Source organism: Prinia subflava, chromosome 4, assembly GCF_021018805.1.
Source record: "Prinia subflava isolate CZ2003 ecotype Zambia chromosome 4, Cam_Psub_1.2, whole genome shotgun sequence".
Taxonomy (NCBI): domain Eukaryota; kingdom Metazoa; phylum Chordata; class Aves; order Passeriformes; family Cisticolidae; genus Prinia; species Prinia subflava.
In genome coordinates this window covers 64,587,847-64,613,038 of record NC_086250.1, presented here as the reverse complement: position 1 = coordinate 64,613,038, position 25,192 = coordinate 64,587,847, and the positions used below count along the sequence as shown (strand labels likewise).

At 35.3% G+C, this 25,192-nt stretch overlaps 1 protein-coding gene across 1 annotated transcript in view; it reads left to right on the top strand.

The window, feature by feature from the left end:
- PCLO (piccolo presynaptic cytomatrix protein) overlaps nt 1-25,192 on the top strand; it is a 318,813-nt gene that overhangs the window by 274,784 nt on the left and 18,837 nt on the right. The window contains exons 23-24 of the mRNA XM_063396987.1: nt 516-657; nt 3,934-4,001. Of these exons, the coding sequence (XP_063253057.1) occupies nt 516-657; nt 3,934-4,001 (210 nt within the window). The remainder of the gene's footprint in view (nt 1-515; nt 658-3,933; nt 4,002-25,192) is intronic.

Sequence of the window (25,192 nt, the reverse complement as noted above, 5' to 3'; positions counted from 1 at the left end):
GAAATATAATGCATAGCTGTGTTATGTCTGAAGGGGGGTGGGGTATTCTCTGTGATTATAGATTGTGTGCTTACACCTCTTTGCAAACTCCTCTCCTCAAAATCACCAAATGCAAACATTTCACAAGGAATATGAGGAAGGCCCACTGGGGCTTTCATTTTTACAAGATTATCATATGAAATGTTTCAGATAAATACCAGGTTTTCTGTCACTTTAATCAGAAAAACAGTGTTAATCATTCTGTTCCATTGATTTTTTTTTTCCCCTTCAGGTTGTTGATTTGAATTATTAATATGACTGAAGAAAAAAAAATATGGTGGTTACTATTTGGTTTAGAACACCTTATTCTATGTGAAAACAAACTTCATCTGCAAAAGATGATAAAGCAACATTTGAATGTAAAATATAAAAGTGAAAGTGTTTGCAGCATGTGATTTTGACAAATTTTTTTCTTCATGTCAGCGGTACTGATGCCTTACAAGTTTTTAGTAACCAGATGTTCCTGCCCTGTACAGCAAGGTCTACTAACCACCGACCTGCAGAAAGTTCTGTCTCCACTGGCTCATCAGCCAGCAGTTTTGGCAGTGGATACAGCATGGATAGCGAAGGCAGCAGCAGTGCCACGGGAGAGAATAATCTATTCCCCATCCCAAGAATGTAAGGCTCTTCCTTTAATACCTTGTATCCTCCATGCACAGCTTACAGAACTTTCACTTGCCAGTCATCTTCTTATGCAGGTTCCTCTTCAGACTTGAGTTATGCAGTAGAACAGCAGCTCCTTGGGAGAATTCCCGAGTTCACACTTTTATTCTGCTTTGTTGGGCATTGAATTGTAAGTAACTGACCAAACCTCTGCCTCAACCTCATGAATTTCTTCCTGTCATATAGGAGATGTGCTGGTCTCAGGCTTTGATGAATGTGTGTAGACATGGGCTTGGCTCATGTTTCAAAAGTACAACCACTGTGGAATTGAGAAAGCTTATTTTAAGTTTTCAAATATTCTTTCCTCTGTCAAGAGGTTGTTACAAGTGTAAAGGGAATTCATACTCTGGATACAGCTCAACTTTTCCAAAGTTTTAGGAGTTTCAGTAGAATTACTCAGTTCTTGGCTGGAAAAAGATTTTGGTACAGAGTCCCTGTGGGAATTATCAAGCTACTATCAGTGTAAAGATCCTATAAAATGAATTAATTTTCCAATTTTTTTATTCAGTTAAGTACTCCACAGAGAAAAGTTTTACCAGGATTTTTTTCACCTTCTCTGTCAACATGCACCATCCTTTAGCAAGTTCATTTATATTCTCTAACAAGACAAAATAACTTCTGACCAGTTTAATGATTCTGCCCTGAAAAATATTTATAGATTGACTGTTCTCAAAATATTAGTTGGTGATCATTTTTCATTCATTGTCTGCAATTGTTGTTCAATATTTTCTCTGGAACAAAAAATTTTTGCTTTTCCCATGAAGTTGTGAACTTTTAGTCACAAAAGACATAAGCTTCCTAGAAAAACTTAAATGAAGTGAAAATTCTCTAGAATTGTGATATTTCTGAGTATTCAACATTTTCAAAAATAAAGCCCAATTGTATTTGTCTATATCTTGTTAGTAACTAAAGGGGAAATAGAGATAAATCTAAGACTTCCATCTGACCTTCAGAATCTATGAGGATTATATGAGCTTAGGTTGTAGAGTGCCTTTTTTTAAATTTGTTTTGGACTTTTTACTTATGTTGTTCTACGCTAAAAGGGGGAAAAGAAGATAATATCTTTGATAACATCAAAAGAAAAACAAATATATCGGGCTGTGATTCCTAGTGAGAAAAACAATGATGCAGAAAGTCTTAGTGCACAATAACACAAGATGGAGCTCTCAATAGAAATTTTCAGTTCACACATGCCAAATTTGAATCCAAGTAACATCATTTATTGTGTATTGAGTAGCAATGTGACAGTACCTACAGTTACCTGCTCTTTGGCTGACAGACCTGTTGGTCTTTTAAGCATGGGATCAGCCCTACTACTACTAAAAAGAAAGAGGAAGTCTCCACAGCTTCAGATTTTCACTTATGGAACTTTGTTCTCATGAATTATACTTAATTAAATAAAATAGATCTATGTCTCACTTTTTTGTAAGGCTACTCTATTTGTTTTTGTTATGGCATTTTAAAGTAAGTTATTTATATGCTGATATTAGACAGAGTCTTTAAAATTACAGAGGAAATTTATACAGACAGGACCTGCTTCATTTTTCATGTTAGTCTCCAGGGCTTTACATAGCCAATGTAAGGAGAATGAATGACAAATTAACTGTTTACCATCAGATCATTCATTGAGAGAATGTTTAAAATGGATGACTGTTTCAACTTTGAATTCTGTATAAACATTCTTATTTTTCTGAATATATGTATAATTGAAGTTTAACTCATGGTTTGTGTTCACATTGGCTTGATAATGACTTCAGGGACTCTGACCTAGTACTCTAATTCAGGAAATCCATAAGACCACAGCTTACAATTTCAATGTGAAGTATTAAGTAGGCAAAATAATTTTAAGTATCTTGGCATTTAAAAACCTCTTTGGTTATAGGGTATCTGCTTAGACTAAGTTTCTGGTCTATCAATAGAAATTGTTGGATATGCTGAATTCTAAGCTCTTTGTTTTAGTCCAAGTGCTTTTAACCATAGGAACAATTAGTCTTGAAGCAGAAGAAAATAATTAAATTGTGACACCATGGGAATTGTTTGATGAGGTAACTAATTAGAATACGTGCCAATATTAAGTAGCTATAACTATCAAGGGAAATTAGTAATTATATAGTTACATAAATCTGAATATATCTTGTAAAGTCTTTCTAATTTGGATTTTTTTCAATACTCTTATTATCCAGTTGTAATATTCCTGAAAGCCACTCATGTTTTTATCTCTGACAAAGACCAGATTCTCTATACCTTTGTATTATGTAACCCTTTATAGCAGTACATTGTCTGTAAAATAAAATTCATTTTAAATGCAAATGTGAAAAACAATTAAATTATGTGTAATAAATATAATTCTTGGGACAAATAATTCTTGTATCATATTTGTAATGATTTATGAAGTGTTATCTACAGAAGAAGGAAAAAATAGCTATTTTTATTTATTCCAGTTAAAACTGAATATAAAATCACTTGAAAAACTGTGATTTTATACTAATTTTTTAGTTCCCTGTGAATTTAGAGAAATTCAGACATGAAGCTGGCTCACAAATAGAAAAGTGCTGACCCTTTAACCCCAAGGAATCATATGCAACTCAAGATAATGCCTTATAGTCTTTATCACAGCAGCCAGAGTCTTAAGGCAAAAAGAAAAGTGGAAGCACAAATGTTTGAGAGTGATTGTAATTATGCCTTATAGCTTGCAACAAGTACATTTAAAGATAGCTTATCTTTTACCTAACTTTCATCCAGTAAAAATAGACACCAAGATTCTAATGCAGGTTCTTTCTACTTAAAATGCAGGAAAACAGGGAACTCTAGAGCATGGTTTATTCCACTTAATTAACTTTAACCTTAAGTTTTTAGAATTGTTTCTTATGCTAAATCTGAACTGTAAAGCAATTATTTAAGGAGATAACAACCACAAGTGTGCCTTACCTTTAAAAGAATGGTATTGTAGACCAAATACCAATGTTTTGTGACTGCTTATTATATTGATTATAACAAGATAAAGTGAGAAGATATGCAGCCCCAGACTGACGTGGGGCAGGTAGCAGACAGCACCTGATGAACCATTCTGTAAGAATGTACAGGCTTAGCAAGATGTGATGGCAGCTACTTTCAAAAGAGAAAAAGATAATATTCTTGAAAGACCAATCCTCATTTGCTTAGGTGTATCAATGGTTTAGCTCTCATCTTTCTTTGGTTTTATTAACAACAACCACCATTATCTTTTAACAGAGGGAAGATGAGCCAGAATGGACAAGAACCAGTAAAGCAGTCGGGAGTAGGAGTAACCGATTCAGAAGGTAAAAAGAAATACAAGCATCTCTACAGTGGTACCCCATGTTTGTAGGAAGGATGTGCCCATTTCTTTTACTCGTTATGCTGTGAAAAATTACTCTATGCTCTCTTTGTATTGTAGATTAAAATCCTGACCTTCATTTCTCTGGGGGCCCTTTACACAGGACCCCAATGTAATGAGTCTTCAGTTTAAATGAGAGTGGTGTCTCACCTGTTTATTTAAAGTAATTAAATAGTAAGATTACAAGGAATAATATATAATAATTTCTGTCTTCTGATAATAATTGCTTTTCAAATTCAAAGTATGGAACTGACTCAATTCTCAGTGGATTCAAAGAACACATCTAATGTCTATCAGGTTCTATTTTCATATTTCAGAATGTTTGCTTCATAAAGCCATTATAATTATTAGTGTTTACATAAAACATTAATTTTTAATAAAAAATTTAGCTGAGCAGGCTTGACTGCTGCACTTAATGCAGCTACACTGTAATGAAACCTTTATTGGATTGGGAAATCCTGATTGATTTTGTTTTGGTATTAATGTAGTGCTGAGACATTGTAATATTGAAGCTGGAAAGCACCTGATAGAATAACTTTCAAAATTTCAGAGGGAATGTGATTATCTTTTTCATGTGTAATAATGGAAAACCGCATGAAAATGAAGAGTGTTTTATACTGAAAGACGTTATGAAAATTTAATTTACATCCAAGGTATATTCTTTCAAGTGTACGTTTCTATTGACTTCAAATATAAAACTTAATTATCATGACCTTTATTTTATTGTAAAATAAGACCTTTGTCATTTAGATGCATTTCATTGTGGCTTTGAGTATCAATTAATTCATAAATTGAAATGTATACATATAATTGATAAATTGACCTTAAGTTTACTCATTCAAAAAAATCAACATTTTTCAGGTTTCTAAAATCTCTATACATGGAGAAATGATTGCTGTTTCCATATTTGAGGTAAAAGCAATCTAATGTTCCACAGAGCAAAAGAAGTTAAATAGAATTTACAGGTAGATTCTGATAAAGACCAGATTCTCTATGCCTAAGAGAACTGTAAAGTTCTCTTTTCCAAAGTAATAATTCTTACCCATGTATATGTATTTTAATAAATACTTTCATACAGAGTGCTCATTAAAAATACCTAATAATCTTCTTTATCAAATATCAAATATCAAATACTTTGATAATCTTCCTATAAAGATTCAATTTCTCAATAGTATATTTCAGCATTTGAAAAAAAATCTGGTTTTAAAAATTTTTCAATTTTATTTGGTCATGATGAGTTTTATACAGATTTGTAATTGTAAAAAAATACCATTTCATTTATTTGTTCATCATAAGTTGTCCCTTAGGTTATGTCTTGGATCCTAAATTTCAGAGCCTACAAATATAAAATAATTTCTTTTTTTTTTATTGGTATTATTAATTAACCCCCAAACCAAACAAATCCAATTAATAAAAACCAAACCCAAATACCCAAAACACCTTTTGAAACATTCTGAAAGACGTGTATATAAAATATGATCTGAAATTACCTTTCCAAAGTTATGTTTCTTCTTCTCTTCAAAATTTGCAAACAAGTCAAGAGCTGCAATTCCCTAATTTTCACTTACAATGCAATTCACCTCTGCTACCTTGATAACTCTAAGTGTTTCAACTCCTAGTCTGATAAAATTACTGGTTCTTATTGAGTGTTTTTTTGCCATTGAGAGAGGCTGGTGCAGTCAGCCTGGATTTTAGTGTCTGATTTCTAGCTAAGAGAATAAATGCCAGTGGCAAAGGATAAATTAAACTCAGATCTAGAAGACAAGTCAAGAGCATTTGACTTTCAGCATGTAAATATAATTTTTTTTTTGGAAAAGTAGTTCAGAATTTAGAGGAACTCAAGATTAACTTAGAATTACTTTGGTATTACAGATTTATTGTGGATTTTTTAATAGATGAATAAAAGAGAATGAAAATCTTAAAATCATTCCTTTTCTGTAGTTCACTTACCTGTATTGTGGACCAGATGAGCTCTGAAATTAGGTGGAGGCAAATATTCAATTCCCACTTTTCATTAACTGTAGAGATCTCCCATACTGGAATTTGCATTCTTATTTGCAAATAATGACTTAGAGTTACCTTTAAAACTTCTTAATACTGGTACTCTTGTTTTTTTACATTTTCAGATATTCTTAGGGCATAACTTCTGTAAAAAGTAACCTTGGGTTAGTCTCTTTAAAACTTAGAATAAATTTAGTTGATTGAACATGCAGGTCTACTGCTACATGACATGTTTTAGTCATCAAAGTCACCCACACAGGCCTGATAAATATGGGAGGGCACTCAGGCAAAGCAAGGTAGGACCCTCAAATGGCAATGGGAATTGGGTTCTAGGTGCCTGAACCAAAACTGTAGCAACAGGGTTTGAGTTCATCTCAGGGGGGTATAACAGCAAAAATTAGGCTTTTGCATAAGTGGAATTTCCAGGGAAAAAATGCTCATTTTTTAATTGTTTGCCCACTTGTGTTAATGTTTTGCTGGGAATAGTTTTTGTGCTATTAACATAAATTAGTATAGTTATAAGTAAATACTGGGAAACAGTACTATTTACTTTGCTGACATAACCAAATGGTCAATATAAACAATTGTGATTCTGTCTATGATAATCTTTGTTTCTCTGAATATATTATCTTCTCATATTCTGTATTTTTGTACTACATAATAATATTAAAAAAAAATCAAGAGTTTTGTTCTTGGACACTGTATTAGTTATTTTTATGATATGCGTGTTGCATGCTACCTTACTCTGGGCATTCTGCCCTGAACAGAGGAAATGCTTCATCTTAATCTTCAGTAAATCTTATTATACATATTGTGATCTCCATTAAGTTATGCAAGCCAGCTTCTGTATTTGTTTCAGAAAGTGCAATATACCTTGTTCAGAGATTTCTTATGACATGGTTAGAGTATTACAGACATTATAAAAAGCCCAATTGCATCCGTGTAAGGATTGAAACAATTAAAAGCACACGATTAATATCTTGATTTGGTTGTGGATCATGATTGGTCTATCTGTCCTATGAAGTTGCTCTTCCAATAGGCTCCAGATGATATTTACCACCTACCAACCCTTTATCCATTTAAAAAATATATGGGAAAATTATTTCCATACATTTTAAAAGTGTGAATTTGCTAGGTTATCACAAGATGCCATTATTTCTAGTAGAAGAGAGATAAATAGCATTATTATGGAAATGTTGTACCTTCTCCTTTTGAAGATTCTGTATGCATACAAAATATCATTCCTCAGTCATTCCTGAATCCTCAAGCATTGAGGCTCATCTCAAGACAAGACTTTTAGGAGTATGTCAGGATTTTTTTGAGTGAATGAGTACTCACAGTGCTTCTGTCATCTTCTGTGGTTGGCTTTATTGTTATGAGAATTTTCAGTCAGAAAATTGTAATCTTTCTATAGGAGCAGTGAGGCACCTCACCCACATCTTCCAAGAGAGTGGGGGTTTTTCTACCTTTTTTTTAATTACCCTTCAGTCCATGTCCTGAACACCAAAAACTTCTGTTCACTGTTCAGTCATGTTTAAAGGTTCACTTTAAGACGTTTCCAGTGGTCCTTTGAGCCTCATACTTTGAGTGTAATTAAGCAAAGTTTTCTAAGTAGGAAACTGTCTCCCTCTACAGATGACTGAACCTGAAGAGAAATTTTCAGAATGTTCTAGTAATGTAGGTATATTTTCATAGGCCAACAGAAGGAATAGATTTGTACTGTTTCAAAATCTAAAGGTGCACACATACTGAACTTTTACAAAATGATATGACAGAGATATGCTCTCATTTGGAGTAACCTTTAGTGAACTCTTGTGGGATGTTTTTCTTTTTTCTTTTTCTCCATGTTAGTAATTTGCTCGAGTTATAGATTAAAGGGAAAAAAAAAAAGACAAACAAGGAAATAACAACAAGAAGCCCCAAACATGCTCTGTAATCATATTTTAACAAATTTTACAGTTCCATGAGTTTAATTTCATCTATTCAGAGTAATCTAAGATAAAAAGCATCCTTTTTTTCTTAATTTTTTGAGCTCTGTGGTTCATCAGCCAAAATTATAAACTAAGAAATTCAGTTTTAATAGTTTAATTTCTTATCTCTGTATTTCAATAATTAAGGCAGTCTAATCTTTATTTATGAGAAAAATAGTTGAAATACCACAATAACCTTAAAACATTTTAGGGAGAATCATTCTAATCATTCTAATCAGATTTTGGAAAGGTGCATGACCCTCTGACTGGGAACCATTTGACTTGTAAATGTTCCTTTATAGCTCTCTGAACAGTCCTAGAGAAATTTTTATCCATCCTTTCTGCACAGAATAAACCCTGGAGAAAATTGTCTTGCAAACTGTTCCACACTGTTCTCCTGAAGAGGAGCACCCAGCAGTGATTAGCTCCTGCCCTGTTTTGAGTAAAACAGGGCATGAAACAAACTGACAGAAGAGGTACAGCTAAACAATGCCATATTCTTCAGAGTAATTAAAACTCAGAAAAAACAATTCATTTTCACTTGATCTTTAACTAGGCTAGAGTAACTCCGTTTAAACCACAAGACTCACTATACTATGACCAAGAACAGGCTAAGGGCTTCTTGCATCTCACACCTTAAAAAACTAGCATTTTAATTTCTTTTAAATCTGAAAGTAGAAATATCAGAAGTATAATATTAGTCCTTATGAGGATGTTTAAAGGAAAATGCCCTAATATTGGACATTCAATCAGAAAGTTCTAAGAGCAGAAAAAAGGCAGATGAAGGAAGTTATTAACAGATAATTATGACACTGTTTCTGAGATTTTCAAATGCTTTTGTTTATGCACAAATCTATACTTTGATGTTTGTCCAGGCTAAAAATAGGTTTACTGCAGGTAAGAAACTTTCTTGCATTAGAATTATCAAGAGAGAACACCTCTCCTGTGGAGACAGGCTGAGAGAGTTGGGGTTGTCCAAGCCTGGAGAAAAGAAGAATCTGGGGAGATCTTGCTGTGGCTTTGAAATAGATAAAGGAGACTTATAAAAAAGGAAAAAACCTTTTACTAGGGCCTACAGTGACAATGGTTTTAAACTGAGAGTAGATTTAGATTGACTATAAGAGGCACTGGGTCAGGTTTCTCTGAGAAGTGACAGATGCCCCAACCCTGGAAGCATTCAATGCCAGGTTGGATGGGGTTTTAAACAACCTGGTCTAGTGGAAGGTGTCCCTGTCTTGGGGTGGGGTTGGAAGTAGATGAACTTTAAAGGACCCTTCCAACCCAAACCATCATTTGATTCTTTGAAAGAATGAAAGAATTGGTGAAGATTTTTGACAGGTTCAACACACAAACTGCAAATATGCCTGCTTGGTGTGAGTGGTGTTCTGGGAACTGCTGTCCACTCAGGTGTTTGACAGATACAGAAGTAAAAACATTTCTGTCCTTCAGCAGTGATTTCTTATGTACCTTTGATTAGGAACATCAGGCATCCACATTTCACACACTTCATCCAGTGTTTTGAGCAGATAAGTCAGTAACTCTGTACCAGGAAAATTCCACTTCCTTTTCAGTTTCTTACCTTTGGATTGTTTCAGCTACTGAAGCAACATCAGAATATCACACTCAGTATTGGGTGGTAAGAATCTGAGAACTGTTATTTCCAAGGAAAATTGCAAGTGTCATTACATAGCATACAACTGCTCATTTCTATATTTATGTCAGGAAGTGACTGAATAGACAGAGGAACTGTGAATTCACATGCTGGAGTAGTCTTCATTTTACCTACAAATCATAAACCAGCACATATTTATTTTTCTTAAATTTAGTTAATTGAACTAAACTGAAAATTTTTATCTTCTGTAACATGATTCCTGACTCCTAGCAGTATAACTAACAGTATTAGATCAGCAGTTAATGTCCTAGTCAGAAGCAGTCACTTTCACCATAGCAGAGAATAGTTCTATGTTTCTGGGCCAAGGATTGATCCAACTTTTTTAAGGCCTTTTTAGACTGTATCTCAAAGACACAGGAAGACTCATAGGTTTAAGTCAAATACTATCTTTGACATTTGCTGCCTTCCCAGCAACTCACATGATTCTGGAGTTTTGCACATTTAATCCTAACATATACCAAAATGTATGAGAACCTGGAAAAAGTCCAGACTTGCAAGAATTTTTTTTTAATCAATGGAGTCTGGTACTGAACAAGTATGAGACTGTTGATTTGATTGTAATGGATATTGACCCATGGATTTAAAGAGAAATACAGATGATCTGAAATGTTACCAACACTGACTTGAACATAGGCTGAATTGCATTTTTTGGTTTTGAGTTCATATCATGCACACAGCAAAAGAAATTGCTGCATGTTCTCATTGTCTTTCTCAAGAGCAATATAAACCTGTTAATCTCTTTTTAAAAAAACATTTTTAGTGGCTGTCATACCTGCTTTTATAGTCCTATTGCCCTTCTGATTTACATGTAAAAGAGGTCTTTTTTACAAAATAAAATATTACTGACTAAATCGTGATTCTTTCTCAGCAAGCTATCTAACTGAAAGAAGAAGAATTGCCCAGCTTCTCTACTATCTCTATAAATAAAAAGGCTAAAATTCAACCTGACTTGTTTAAACTTTCTTTAATATAAAATCAGAACCTTGCTTTCTGCCATTACCTTCTACCAAGGGTCTGCCATCTACTACTCAACAGCATAATTTTAATCAATGCCAACAAAATTTAAAGCAGAAAATACTAGCAAGGGTAATTTCCCACATGAGCAGCTGCTGAAATACAGAGGAAAAAAAAGGACATAAGGGAATATAAAACAAGTACTGAAAGCACTTGCAGATAGCCTGTCATATGTTGATTTTAAGAATTGAAAAGATCAGATATACTTTTCTGCCACAAGGGATCCTTAAGCAATGAATCAGGCCTATGCACTGACAGTAGTCCTTATCCTCTCTCGTTCTTTAAAAAGAAATCTGTGTTTTGTACATGTTCCCTTAAGCTAGGACTACTTTAAGCATTACTAGCCTTACTAGTAATGCTTAAAACCCACACTTTAAAAACTGAGTCAAGATAAAAACCAGCAGCCTTATAAACCTATTATCAGCTTCTGTTTAAAATCTGAGAAGTATTTTTTATCTATCTCCAATTGACCCTATATTCTAATTTCCCACCTGGCTCTCCAGTAATAATTGGAGCAATTAGTTCTGCTTTCCTGAGGTATTTGCCAGTATAATCCAGCTGGTTTTCCTAAAAAGAAGCAGAAAGAATATAAATAAGAAAAAAGTTTGCAGTCAGAGTTTAAAAATAGAGGGAAAAAAGGACAAGTTCTGTGTTCTTGTATCCATATCACAAACAACATTGATTTACAGTGTTACAAATTAGCCCATTCCTGAACTGTCATTGTCAAGTGTCATCAAAAAGAAAAATAAATAATTCAGGGAGACTGTGCTTAATTAGTAGCTGGACAACAGTTGTGCAGTTCTGAGTTCTGTATCAACTTTGACTAAAAGGATATTAGCCCTTAAATTATGTCTCAAGATAATTCTAAGAAAAATCAAGTTTTTTAAGTTTTATTTTAAAAAAATCTGCTTTTCCTATAGGATCTATTTAATTTTTAAAAAATTACTAAGAAGACAAATGAAACAAGGAAAAAGCTGAAGAGCAAAAATATTTCTTCTGAAAACCACAATATCACCCTTTTGAAATGATACTTCAGTAATCACCTGGAAAGATAATTTGTTTGCTTAATATTATTAATCTCTTTCATTGGCCTAGCTCTTAAATGCATTTCTATTAACTTAAAGCTTCTTGGAACTTTTTAGAAAGTTTCTTTTGGTGACTTCTTGGAGTTGCAACAAGCACAGGGGTTTTTGGGCTGGGAATCAGAATGCTAATAATTCCATCAAAAATCTGACAAATATACAGGGTTTAATTTTGGAATAAAAAAATATAGTAGAATTCTGGAACCTATCTCTTTTAATATGATGTGGTTCTGAAGGAAATCTGATTTAGTACTACCTGACACATTTAGTGTAAATAACCAGTTAATAATGAAGGCTGTCAACACTGGAAAGCAAGCAGAGGGATCCCCCCACCAAAACTGAGTGAAGGTGGGGGTGGAGTGTGATTAACTGAACCTGAGCCTTGTCTGGTGTAAGTCTGAAGAAGAACTACTTCACCTAGTGAGTAATTTAAAACCACTTTGAAACAGAGCCACCTTCCATGATTAATGTTCATTTAGGATCAGTAAAAGTCAGATTGAGGAATTAATATGATAGAAGGTGAATTTCTAATTCCTAAATAGTTTCTCCTCTGCCATGAAACTGAAACTAGGAGTTACCAAGTGGGGTTTTTAAATGTAAGTTTCCTGGAAAATTCAGGTGATCTCTTCCATTTAGCAGTATGATCAGGATCTGGAATTGTGTGCAGTTCCACGGAAAATAAAATAAGTAAAATAGAACTGTTCTAAAGTCAATAGTATTCAGTACTCAAATATATATAGGCTACTAATTAATAGGAATGATGTTAAGGGGGCTTCAAGAGGTTATCCCAATGATTCAAGGCACAATATTGCTCCTAAAAAGCTTTTTTTGACTTGCATCAAAAAATTCTTAGTGTTGATAGAGACTTTACAGCTTCGTTACTCTGTTCTACTGATTATCTTTAACAGTAATATGTTTTCCCTATGTTCTAGCCCAGCTGCTTGCTGAAATTAATACTCAAGGACAGAAATAAGCATCAAAATCCAACAGCTTCCATTCAAAAATACAGCATATTTTATCAAACACTTCCTGTAAATAGATTATTCTCAGCTTGCCTACAAATGATAACACAGCAGCTCCTGTGGAAGAGTTCTTTATTAGAATTTCACTTTTGCTGTATTTATTTGAAATGTTAAAAAAACCCAAACCTAAGATTGCCATAACCTGTTTCTATACTAGAAAGTCCTTTGTAGCTCCTTAATGTCTTAAGACTCTTAATTTTCATTTTACAATTATTTATAACTTACTTAGAAATTAAACTATTATGCTGAGGATTCAGATAAGAGGGTTTTTTATTTACCCTTGCATATTCTTGAATACAACCCCTTTTCTTTTGGACTGATATTCAGACTATTACTTCATAATGCTGGTTAAATGCAGATAAATCTAGAGTATTTCCAGGTGACATCACATGGCAAGCTAAAATTAAACTTCAGCTGATCTTCATTTTAGCATGTGAGAGTCCTCAAACTTATTGGACTGTAAATTCTATTCCAAGAGAGAAGGCTTTAAAAATCAGTGTATTAGAATGAATATGAATCTTTCCTATCATGACAATGCCTGGTTTTGTGGTAGAGAGTGTGCTTTCATGTCCAGAACTAGAAACTCATGCTTTATTTCCAATTCATTTTCAGATTAATGTGCTTTCCATAAAGTTCACTATTGCATCCTATGGTAGCAGCCTTACAGGATTGCAGCTCTAATGAAATGTGTTATCCACTGCTGCAGTATGTGAATAATGGCTTGTCTGTTAAGGAAAAGCTTTAGTTTGTGTATTTCTCATAAAGAGTTCCTAACAGTTTGTCCCATAAAGACATTTGTAATTACTTTAGGCTATTATATGTTGATCTTTCCTTTTGTGCATTATTTTTTCTGATGTTACCAGGCTATGACTGGGAGGGAATCAAATGGACAGGAGAATAGCCAAACCCAGTGGCTCAAAGTAATGTACCCTGTGTGTAGAAGCTGATACGAAAGTTTTTTATCCTTATCTGCAAATCGATTCAGTGTCTTCAAACATAGGTGTATTCTGCTATTATAAATACTCTATTTTTCTGCTTTAATCCAGTTGCTGTTCCATAAAATTATGGGTACCCCTCAGATTCTTAATTAAATCTGTCGGTCCAGATTAGCCAGTCCTTTTCCTTTGGTTAAGAGCCAGAATATTAATATTATAATGAAAATTTAAAGCATTTATTTCAGCTTCCTTAACTAATGTTTAGATGGGTCATATCAGATGAGATTAGTGCTACCAAATGGTTCTGGGTTTGCATGTTAATATCATCCATTGCAGAAGTCTTTATTTTCTGAAAATACCCTTTGGTATGCTTTCTTTCTGTCACACCTTCTTTTTTAGTATATCTTTAGATTTTTTTGTTGTTGTTTTTGTCTGCCATATTGGCTTTGCACTCTCACTGATTATGATGTGACAACAGCACGACTGAATGTGCATGCCTTGGAAAATGTACAAAAATTCTGGAGATGACCTGGGTCAAGCATCTGATACATACACCTGCCTCTGTGTTTCACACAGCTGTAATACCTGGAAGTCTACATTCTTTTCAGAAGCCTGCTAACATACTGCCTACGATAATTAGTCAGTTAGGGTGATTAACCAGTCCTGTGTGTAACTTGCATCAATACCTGCTGAGTTTGCCATGATTCTTGCTGTTTCCTCCTGCTGCTCATCCAAGAACCACAGCATTATTCACCAGCCTCCTGATTGCCTTGGCTGTGCCTGGATGAGTGTTCAGCTTTTTAGAAACACATTCATATTCATGGAACACTTTGTTATATTCTGGAAGGAACTGGATTCTCACTCATCTCAATGCAATTGTTTGTCTTTTCTATAAGCTATGCCTTTCTGACTAGACCGATTGTCTGAAGAATTCCTTCTTTCTTGGCAAGTAAAAGAGAGAAAAGGAGATCTTTCTACCTTGTCTCTGGACAATTGTGAGACTAACAAAAAATACACCTTATCTCATTGTTTATATGTTAGTTTTAAGACTATTTGGGGTTTCTTTTATATTTTAAAGCAGTATGCAAGTCTCTGACTTTATAGAGACATGTTTTCTCCATCATTTTTATGTTTGAGAAAGTGAAGCCTACACAATATCTGTGCTGAGTATCTTCCTTCCTGCTTGGTGCATCCTTTTCAAAAACATCCACAAAGCAAAGTTATCTAAATTCCTGTAAAATAATAATACAGATTGTTATGAATCAGAAACTATCAGTGTAACAATATGTTTTTAAAGCCTATGATAAATCTGTACATGAAAGGTGCCATTTCCAAAGAAAGGAATCTAAACAGTGTTAGAAAAAGAATAAAAGAAAAATAACATAAGATTTTTTTTTTCCTGTTGGTGAACATTCTGGACTTTCACAGCAATAGTTAAACAGAATTTAGGAAGCAGATCCTAGGAGATGCTCTTCACCTCTCCTAGCAACCTAGATGTTGTTCCACTGATTAAAGGAGCTACTCCAGATATACAAAATTATAGAAAGAAAATGATATATTGAAGACACTCACCTTCAGAAAATGGGAGTACTTTGAAAAATCCTGCAGCATGAGAAATAGATTTTTACAATTTGTCTTCAGTGGTGGAGATACTGCCAAAGTATACTGTTTTCCAACAGCAACCAGAAAAGCAGCATGAGCGAGGCAAAGCCAGTTTTCCTAACAACATCTCTCATTCTCTGGAAAAAAAAAAAACCAACAAAAACGAAAAAACCAAAAATATGTCATTGTACACTGCTTTTTTTCCCAGACTCTTGTAATTATCTTGTTGAATCTACCTTTTTGTAGGCAGATGCAGATCTATCAAGGAGGAAAAGTAAGAAGGCCATAACCTTTCCATAAATGTCTAATTATTTTGGATATGAGCCTTCTTACATTATAAGGGAAAAAACACCCATATCATAGCTACATCCAACTATAATACAGCAAATCAGTTCCCTCTTTATTGGCAGCATCTACTGCCCTCAGGTTAGTTATTCTGAATCAAATTCCAGCATTAAATATTGCAGTTTTCTTGTTGAACAAAGCTGAGTAATTTGTTTCAAGTACAATTTTCTGCCACTGGCTAAAGCTTCTAAATTGAAGACAGCTTGAAAAATGGATATTATAGGAAGTGATGCAAATCCTGAGAGAAAGAACACACACACAAATATCAAACACATTCTTTTTTCCCTGTCCCCTCTGGGATCAACTGAATATGTGGATACATATTTAAAGCATTGACCAAAGGTAGTAATTATTCCAATTTCTGCTATAATTTAGAGCAGAAAGTTCTTTTTTAGGGGTACTATGTCTGTTATGATCACAGATTAAAGTAAAGAGAAAAAAAAAAAAGAATCCAGACCTTTTTAGATGCATTTTGAAAATTAATTTACATGATTATTCTTTTGTTAATAATCCAAATTACACCATAGCGGATTTTTTTCTCACAAAACAGGTCCAAAAAATTATCTGAGCAGATTTCCTGAAGAAATGACAAGTTTTGATGAAGTTTTAATTGCTTAATTAAAACAATGCCAACAAAATTTAGAAAGGAATGAATAAAACTGACATCTTCCTTAGTTTCCTAATGAATCATTTGAATAAATAACGTGATCTTTATAATGCAATCCCTTGTAATGACAACATGGGATTTCCAATGCATTCTCAACTGACTGAAGTGCTTTAAGCCTTGTTTTATGATACCAAGTTACCTTTGATGGTTAGCAGAGGAATTCCAAGTTATCTGCATCCTTTTGAAGTCGTAAGTGGAGAAGGTTGTGCTTCTATCTGGAACCTTCAGATAATGCACACTGAGCATTCTGTCCTTCCATCTATTCTGATGGCCTTTCAGTCTCCTTTGTAGGAAGGAGACTCCATGCTCCACAATCTCTCTGGGCAATCTGTTCCACTGCTTGGTCACCCACAAAATAAAGAACATCCCCATATTTGGGTGGAACTTGCTGTGCAGGAGTTTCTGCTCCTTGCTCTTGTCCTATTGCTCAGCACCAGGAACAAAGCTCGGTCCATCCTCTTATCACTGTCCTTTCAGATAATGATATACATTCGTGAGATCTTCTCTCAGTCATCTCCTCTCAAAGCTGGATAGGCCAAATTCCCTCAGCTTTTCCTCAGAAAGCAAATCACTTGCATAGCCCTTTGATGGACCTGCTCCAGGATCTCCGTGTCTCTCTTGTACTGAGGAGCCCAGAACTGGTCACAGCACAGCACTTGTGGCCTCTCTAGGGTGATTAGATGGGCAGGATCACCTCCCTCAGCCTGCTGGCAGTGCTCTTCCATCAGCCTTCTTGGCACAAGGGCACACGGAAAGTACCTGCAGAGCTAATTGTGCACCAGGGTTCCCAGCTCCTTCTCTGTAGAGCTGCCTTCCAGCAGGTCCAATCTGTGCTCTTCCACAGGTGCAGGACCCTGCATTTGCCTTTGCTGAATTCCAGAATGTTCTTCTCTGCCCAGCCCTGTAGTCTGAAGGGTTCACAGCCCTCTGGGGTATTGGACACTCCTCCCAGCCTTGCTGGGAAGTATCTGCCCTTCATCTGAGTCATTGATGAATAAGGTAAACAAGATTGGACCCAGAATCAAAACCACTGTGGGATATCACCTGTTGCAGGTTTTCATGCAGGTCTCTGTTGAGCTCTGCTGTTCAGCCAGTTCTCCATCCATCTCACTGCTTGTCCAGCCTTCACTTACTGACTTTGTCTTTGAGGATATCACGGGAGAGAGCACCAAAAGCCTTACTGAAGTCCAGTAAACAACATTCCAGTGCTCTCCCCTCACCTATCCAGACAGGTTTTGGAATTCAAGTGATGCTTGTGACAGGAGAGCCTGCCTTCAGTGAGTTAAAGGGGATTTTACCACTGGAATTCAGTATTGCCCCATTTGAGTGTTGCAATAAATTTTGAAATAAATTAATATATTTCATTGCATTGCACAGGAAAAACTTCACTACTCCATGAATTCTAGAATATTTATACATGGTCATGACACACATAAATGACATACACAACCAAATAGATGTAATTGGCTGGGTGAATAAGGTATAACAGTTTAGATTGGGGTGTACTTCATGAAAGTCACTGAAATTTCAGCAGCCTAATATTGGCATGAGAGAAGAGGGATCACAAAATGAGAAATTTTCAGCTATGTGAAAAATACAGGAGTGGTGCTGGAGAGTGCAGAAAAATGACGTTTAAAGCATTTAGATGACTGAGCAACTAAAGTTCTGCAAATGACTCCTGGAGGTGGGAAATCTGTCCTCTGAGCAAACCTGAGCTAAGACTCAACAGTTTTTACTCTATTATTTAGAGTAACAACATTTCTGTCCTACTGTGTGGGTGATCTTTAGCTCCTTTTAGCTTTTATTTTGGTTTTTGTTTTGTTTTGTGGTTTTGTTTTGGGGTTTTGTTTATTTGTTTGTTTTGGTTTTGGTTGTTTTGTTTTGTTTTGGTTTGGTTTGGTTTTTTTTAAGTAAATTGTGAAAAGGGAGGTAGGATCAATTAAACATTTCAAGCGGAAAATTTCTATAATGCTACATGCTAGGATCAAAACTGGCATCAGCAACTTGAAGTTAATTTACAGAACTCTAACTTCATAAACTAAAATTTGAGCCCAAATATTTAGAGTTGATTGGTCCAACAAATAAATACCTTGTGCTAAGGCAAGGTAGATTCCTAGGACTAAGTCTACTTCAGTGATATATATGCCTACATTTGGACAAATGAACATATATGCATACAGATACGTTAGGATCTGATTATCAAAAGATGCTTCTGCCCAAACTAAGGTGCCAATGAGACCATATGCCAATGTCAGGAGTATGAATTATATTTAATAGATGTGTGGAAGGGAGGGCAGAGAGAGAAGAGAGAAAGATTAAGCAGAAATGTAGTCACCACCTCATGGGTCGCTGTGGCATCCTTCCTGCCCTTCCTCCTCTGGTCTTCTCGCTGGTGGGGGTCCTTGGAGTGTTCTTCTGGAGGTAGCACTTTCATACAATCTAACTCCCAGGAATCCACAGAACACAGATGCTGTTCCCACAGCTTGGGCTGGCATGTGTTCAAGGACCTGGTTCCTTTCTCACAGTTTGCCATGGTGGGAATTTTTGTCCAGATGTGTTACCCAGATCTGCTCCAGCCTGGCATTTTCCTGTTGCTGCCTTCTGCACTTATTGCAAGTTCCCACATCACGGTGGAGTTTTGTCCAGTGTGCTAATTCCAAACTAGTTCAATGGTCTTCTTTATTATAAACATTTACAATAATTTGATGATTAGTGATTTCACTGGAAATTTCTTTTGAATATTAAATAAAGGATAAGAAAAATTATGATCTGATCTTTTAGAAAATTTAGAAAATCTGATATTTGGAAACAGGACCTGCTTAAATAGTTTGGGCTTTCTCTGCATAGTAATTGTTTTATTTCAATCTCTTACTCATTCAGTTTCTATGTTAATTATCTAATTAAAAACTTAGAGTTTTTTCTACTATAGAAAAAAATCAAATACAGTATCTTTTTACAGCTGGGACCTCTGAAATAGATAATGCAATGAGAAATTTTATCATGGGAGTTATGGGAGGATCAGCTGCTTAAATAAAAATTTTATAATCAGTGGAATGAAATAACCATTCTGAAGGTACAATTCATCTGACCTATTTTAGAGATCTATTTGCAAATAAGACAAACTACATTCTAAAAGAGCAATCCCTCAGATAAAGACATTGATGCTGAGAGAGATGAATCCTAGCAGCAGGGTCTATCTCCAACAGACCTTGGGTGAGAGTCACTGTAAAACATTAGTCTAAATGCATTAAGAAGTAACTTTTAAGCACATTTAACTTTACTTGACAAAAATGCTAATTTGCTTTGGTCTCAAGTTCTAAAACAACTGCTGTGCTCAACACCAAGTGCAATTACAATTTGGAGTGTTAAATTCCAAGATTATCTTGAATTAACAAGAAACACAAGATGGTGTCAAATTTTTTGTTTGTTTGTTTGTTTGTTGTGGTTTTTTTGCTTTTATTTGTTAGAAAATGGTCTAATTAGGGTAGGAAAATAGAACAGGGGAGAAATTTTGGGTTAACAGAATCCAGATTTTGGGTTATCAGATACAACATAACCATTTTGAAATCATAGACATATAAATGTTATAGAGAACCAGGAATACTTAATTAAAGATGAGCACTGAAGCAGCTCAAAAATCTACCAATTTTGTGCATCTTTAGATAACAAGTACTAATTTGATTTTAATTACATTTATATAATTTATTATTTTCAGTTCTCAAATCCAGCATTTCTAATCAGTTTGATGGGGCTTTTTGTTGTTGTTTTAATTTGTTTGTTTATTTTATTGATTGCTTGGGGTATTTTATTTGTTTGTTTTGGTTGGTTGGTGGTTGGTTAGTTGGTTGGTTGGTTTTTTTTAACAAGGCAAAAGGAATTTTGCTAAGATAAGTGATCAATTAGCAAAAAGTAGGTTTCTTCTTTGGTGGCTCTTGAGGAAAGCCCCACACTAGTCCTCTCTTCTTTCCACCTTTCAAATCTCACTGCAAAAATTTAAAAGAAAACAACAACAAAAAAAAACCCAACCTAACACAGTAGAGATGATAGAGAGCCTGTAGGATTCTCCCACAGATTCATTTATTGACACAAAACTCATTAGAAAGATGTAGGAACATTCCTGATTCATTGTATCTTGAGTTCTGTAGATCAGATAGTTACTGATTGTCTCCTAATTGGTTTTGTCTCTCAGAGGAGTTGATTGTATTTGCTGAAAGAATTTTGCCCACAAAGGATGTTAGCAGACAGCAGCTTCCCTTGCTGACCTGTGACAAGCCTGGCGAGGAGCTCTGGGTGCCTAAAGAGACCAGATGTGCTCCTCTCTGAATCCTGAGCCTCTGTGGAGATAGTGGGTCTATCCCTGTCCACTCCACTGCTGTTCACCAAGAATCACAGCAGAGTTAAAATCTGTTATCATCTTGAAGGAAAATCACAACAGAAAACATAAGTAGATCATACTAAAACACAATACTTAGAATTAGTAACTTACTCCTTTTTTTAGACAGTGTCCCTAATATTTATCATCGCTGACAGTTCAACCTATCTCAGATTTGAACTATATATACATATATATCATACAATTTTAGAATTGGGCCTTAGGAGAAGCATGGAAATAATATTAACAGTTCAGAAAAGTTCACTCTCTAATACTTCAGTGATTTCTTCAGGGCTCAAACCCTGACAATATTTAAACTTTTAATTCATTCTTATTAATGGAAGGAAGACAAGGACCAGCTGGGAAGGTGGAAGATAACAAACTCTGGGAGCTCCTAGAGGAACAAAGATTAAACTGGAGAATAAGGGACAAAGGTGATACGGGAACTTGTCAGAGGGCATAAAACAATTCTAATGTTCCACACCATGGACCTGTTTGGAAGCACAGACATTGAAAGTCTGGGGAGCAGGCAGCCCTCGAGGAAATCTGGCATACGTCTGTCCAAACAAGACTGATAAAAACATAAATTTAGTTCTTTAGATTTTTCTAGTGAAGAGTAACAAGGGGCTGAAGTATCCTTGAGCTCTGAGGTGTTCCCAGGCTCCTTCCTTTGATTTTGGCTTAACAGTTGGACCATAGAGACAGAAGCCAACCTGCTCAGTTTTTAGAACTGCCAAGCTGTCTTTATCTAAACTCCACATTCTGCTGAGTCCAGCACGCTTCATGAACACTCATTCCCAGCATTATAAAATCTTGGGATGCACAACCAGCCTTCAACTTACATGGAGCACACCCAGCCATACATGATCAGACAGAAAGATGTATCCAATGCATCCGAGCTCTCCAGCTGCCTCCAGCAAAAAGCAGCAGTGAAGAACTCAGCTTCCCTTCATGCTAGGGCACCACTGACTTGTGTCTCCTGCAGCAAAACTCTGGAATGAACTGGACTTGCTTTCAAGCAGAAGTGCTAACTTGTTGATAGCACCACAGCTATATTTAAAGTTCTTCTCCTGAGGCAGCTTTTTGTTATTGTTGACAGTAAAATGGATGTGTTATGAAAAGAGATTTTTGTTTTCAAACAGCTGGGAAATAATGCAAGGACCACAAAACAGATTCAATATTCTTTAGATTTCTTTAAAATGAACAAAACTAAAAAATATGCAATTGATGCCCAAAGCGATTTTAAAAATACTGAAAGTCCTGACATTGGAGACAATGTCTTTTTCCCACAAAGCAATATATTTTTTTCATGTTCTCATGGCAAAATGTGCTGTGTCCACTCTGTTCTATTCAAAACAGAGGTTAAAACACTCTTCAGACCAGATTTTCTTTCCAAGAAGGTCACTTGTACAGTGAAAGCAAAAATTTTTCTTTACACAATAATAATTTAGAAAAGGTCTTTGTAATCATTATTACTTCCATACTGGGCTGCAAAATTAACTCTGCAGGGAACAGGTCATAGAAAAGGATTCTTCCCTTCCACTGGGTGCTTTTTAGTATAAAGAAGATGAAGCTAGACTCTTCTCAGAGCTCAGCAGCCAGAAATAGGAAATAGATAACATTCACAAGCTGAAGTAAAGGAAATTCCAACTGAATAAAAGGAGAATAAAATGCAAGCTAAACCAACAAAACTACAAAAAATAAAATTTTGATTCAAAACTCTACAATAAAGCTCTGTTCAGCCTTATGTAATGTGGAAGTTAACCCTGTGAGTGTGAGGTTGGACTGGAGTGCTCCATCAGTCCTTCGATAGAATGATTCACAGAGCAGATTACAATTACTTCATAAAGCACACTTTAAATCAGCATTATTGCTGTAAAATGCCATTTTTCCTTTCCCTGAACCCCATCTTGCCCTTCATGGTGATGTAAGGCTGATTCAGGTTAGGTGACTGACCCAAAATCAGTACAATGGAGTGGGGCAGGGAGGGGCTGAGGTTACAGTGAGCAGGATAATTTCTGCCAACGAGCTCACTAGGCAGCTGTACAAACATTATGGCTACAGGGACAAAGTCAGGGACACTGACAGCGTGGGAAGCAATCAGCAGGAACGTGGAGAGAGCTCTTTCAGCATCAGTGCATGTTTATGACTTTTTAAGAATTGGTGATTAGTTACAGATAACAACCTTTTCAGCTAGACTGGTGCTGAGGATGGTATAATTTTCTTTAAGGGAACATCTTATTAGGAAGAGTTTAAAGCAGTAATCTGCTTCAACTGTTTATTAAAAACTCCATAGTATTTTTCATAACCACTGAGCTGGTTGAATTCCTACAGGTAATTAGGTTCTATTGCTTGACGTTTCCTGCTGCAACTACCTACAATTACTGTATTCTTTTCCTTCCCTAATGACCACAAGACCTGGAGTAGCTGATCACAGGCTTTGTAAATAAGTGGTTATTTAATTTTTTTTTAAAAAAAAGTTAAATAACAGAAAAAACCAAGCCAGATTGTTTATTGTGCACATTGTTTTTCTGAGCAGAGGGTTGATGACTTTATAGTAAATCACTGGGGAAAACTCAGCAATTTTTTTTTTTGTCAGTGCCAGTTGCACCAGTTTTGTCTTTTGACAGCAGAGGAGTTCATTCTGCCTTTACCAGTGCTTGTTTTCAAAGCATAACAAACAGCTTTCAAAATCAGAAAGCACGCTGCTCGGCGGGGTAGCAGACTTGCCTTACATTTCTTGAAGCATTCTTGATAAAAAATACTCCTTTGCTGGAGCTTATATGTCACATGGAAAAAGGAAGTAAATTCAGCATGAAGCTTGAAAGCTCCTTATTTTGTTGCCTCTCTATGCTTCTCTGAGATAGTTTAGGAAAGTAATGAAGACTACCAATGTACAGTTAGCTGCAATTATTCTCTTTAGCTGTAGTTGCATCACCTTTCTGATTAGAACTACTTATAATTACTTATATTTTTGTGCAAATGATGATTGTAAACACATAATACAGACTATCTTTTCTGAATTTTAGGGTTCTGCTAACTAGCACTAGTATTATTATTAAGGGATAAACCCAAAAATATTTTACAAAGAAGAAATAGTGTAAGATGCTGAAAGTATTTATCACAAACGGTCTGAGATAGAAATTTTGAGTTTTTTGATGGAAACTGTGACTATAGCTTACAGCATGATGGACATCTCAGGCTAAAAATGTAGAGGGTTGTTTATGTTGTTCTAGTGAATTGCATTGTATGGATTTTATTTCAAAGTTGGAAGTTGAGTGCCTTGCACAGGATAATTAGATGTCTTGTGAGCCATTTCTGTAGCAAGTTCGTAGTCTCCCACGTCAGTATGATGTCCTTGATCAGAATCATGGATTTAAAAGTTTGCATTCTTTCCTGCAGCCAAACTGTGTTGGGAAGGAGGAATGAAAATGTGCAGATAAGTTATATTGGTGATCACGTGAATGAGGATGTATAGATATACTCAAATTTCAGGCATGAAGATAGTAAACTGTATAGATTTGACTGGTAAATAAAGCTTCCCTCTCTTTGGAAGAGCTACCAATAGAGAGACCTTGTGACTTCAACACTGAGTAGAACATGAATTTAACAGCACTCAAAGACTTGTGATTCAGCAGTGGATCCATGAAGTTTTGCTTCATGCAAACTTGAAACCTCATGCAAGGGGACACTTGTAATACGTGTGGTCAGGAGAGGGTAAAATTGGGCTGAAATAACTTCAAAGATAAAACATGGTCTTCAGCTTCTTTGGCCATGAAATCCTGTATTTCACAATGATAATCACAACACAGAAATGATTAGCACTATCCCAAATCAATAAGTCCATTTAAATTCATATGAGTATGAGTATGAATATGTCATATTTTCCAAATCAGATGGACAACTTGATCCTGTTCTCAGGGAAGAAAACACAGGTCAATTTTACATGGTGAATCCAGATATCATATTTTCAATTTGAGAAAGTTGGGTCATAGATTTTAGGAAAACATTTCCTTCCAGCACTGGATCATAATCTGAATTGATCTTTAGTGACTTCATTAATGCTCTTGAACTAATCTATATCTCTACCTCAATATTTGAATATTTAAATATTTCTGCTTTTATTTTTGTGCTCAGTGATTTATTGCTTTCATCGGGAACTCAGTAAAAACCTGTTCAAGTCACTAGATAATGTCAAATGCTAATGAGAACTACTGAATCAGTCCTTCAATCCTTTTTTTTTTCTCAGTCCTCAATCATTTAATATTTTGCATGTCCTTTAATCAGTTAAAATTATTTCTGAGATTTTTATACAGCTGATAATATTTTTTCTAAGCGAGAATTAAGAGGCTTATATTCTGTGAGAAAATATACATCACAGACTGTTTTTCCTGACACATGCAGAAACAATTAGCTGGGCATAAGGTTGCTTACAAATAACACCGAAATTGCA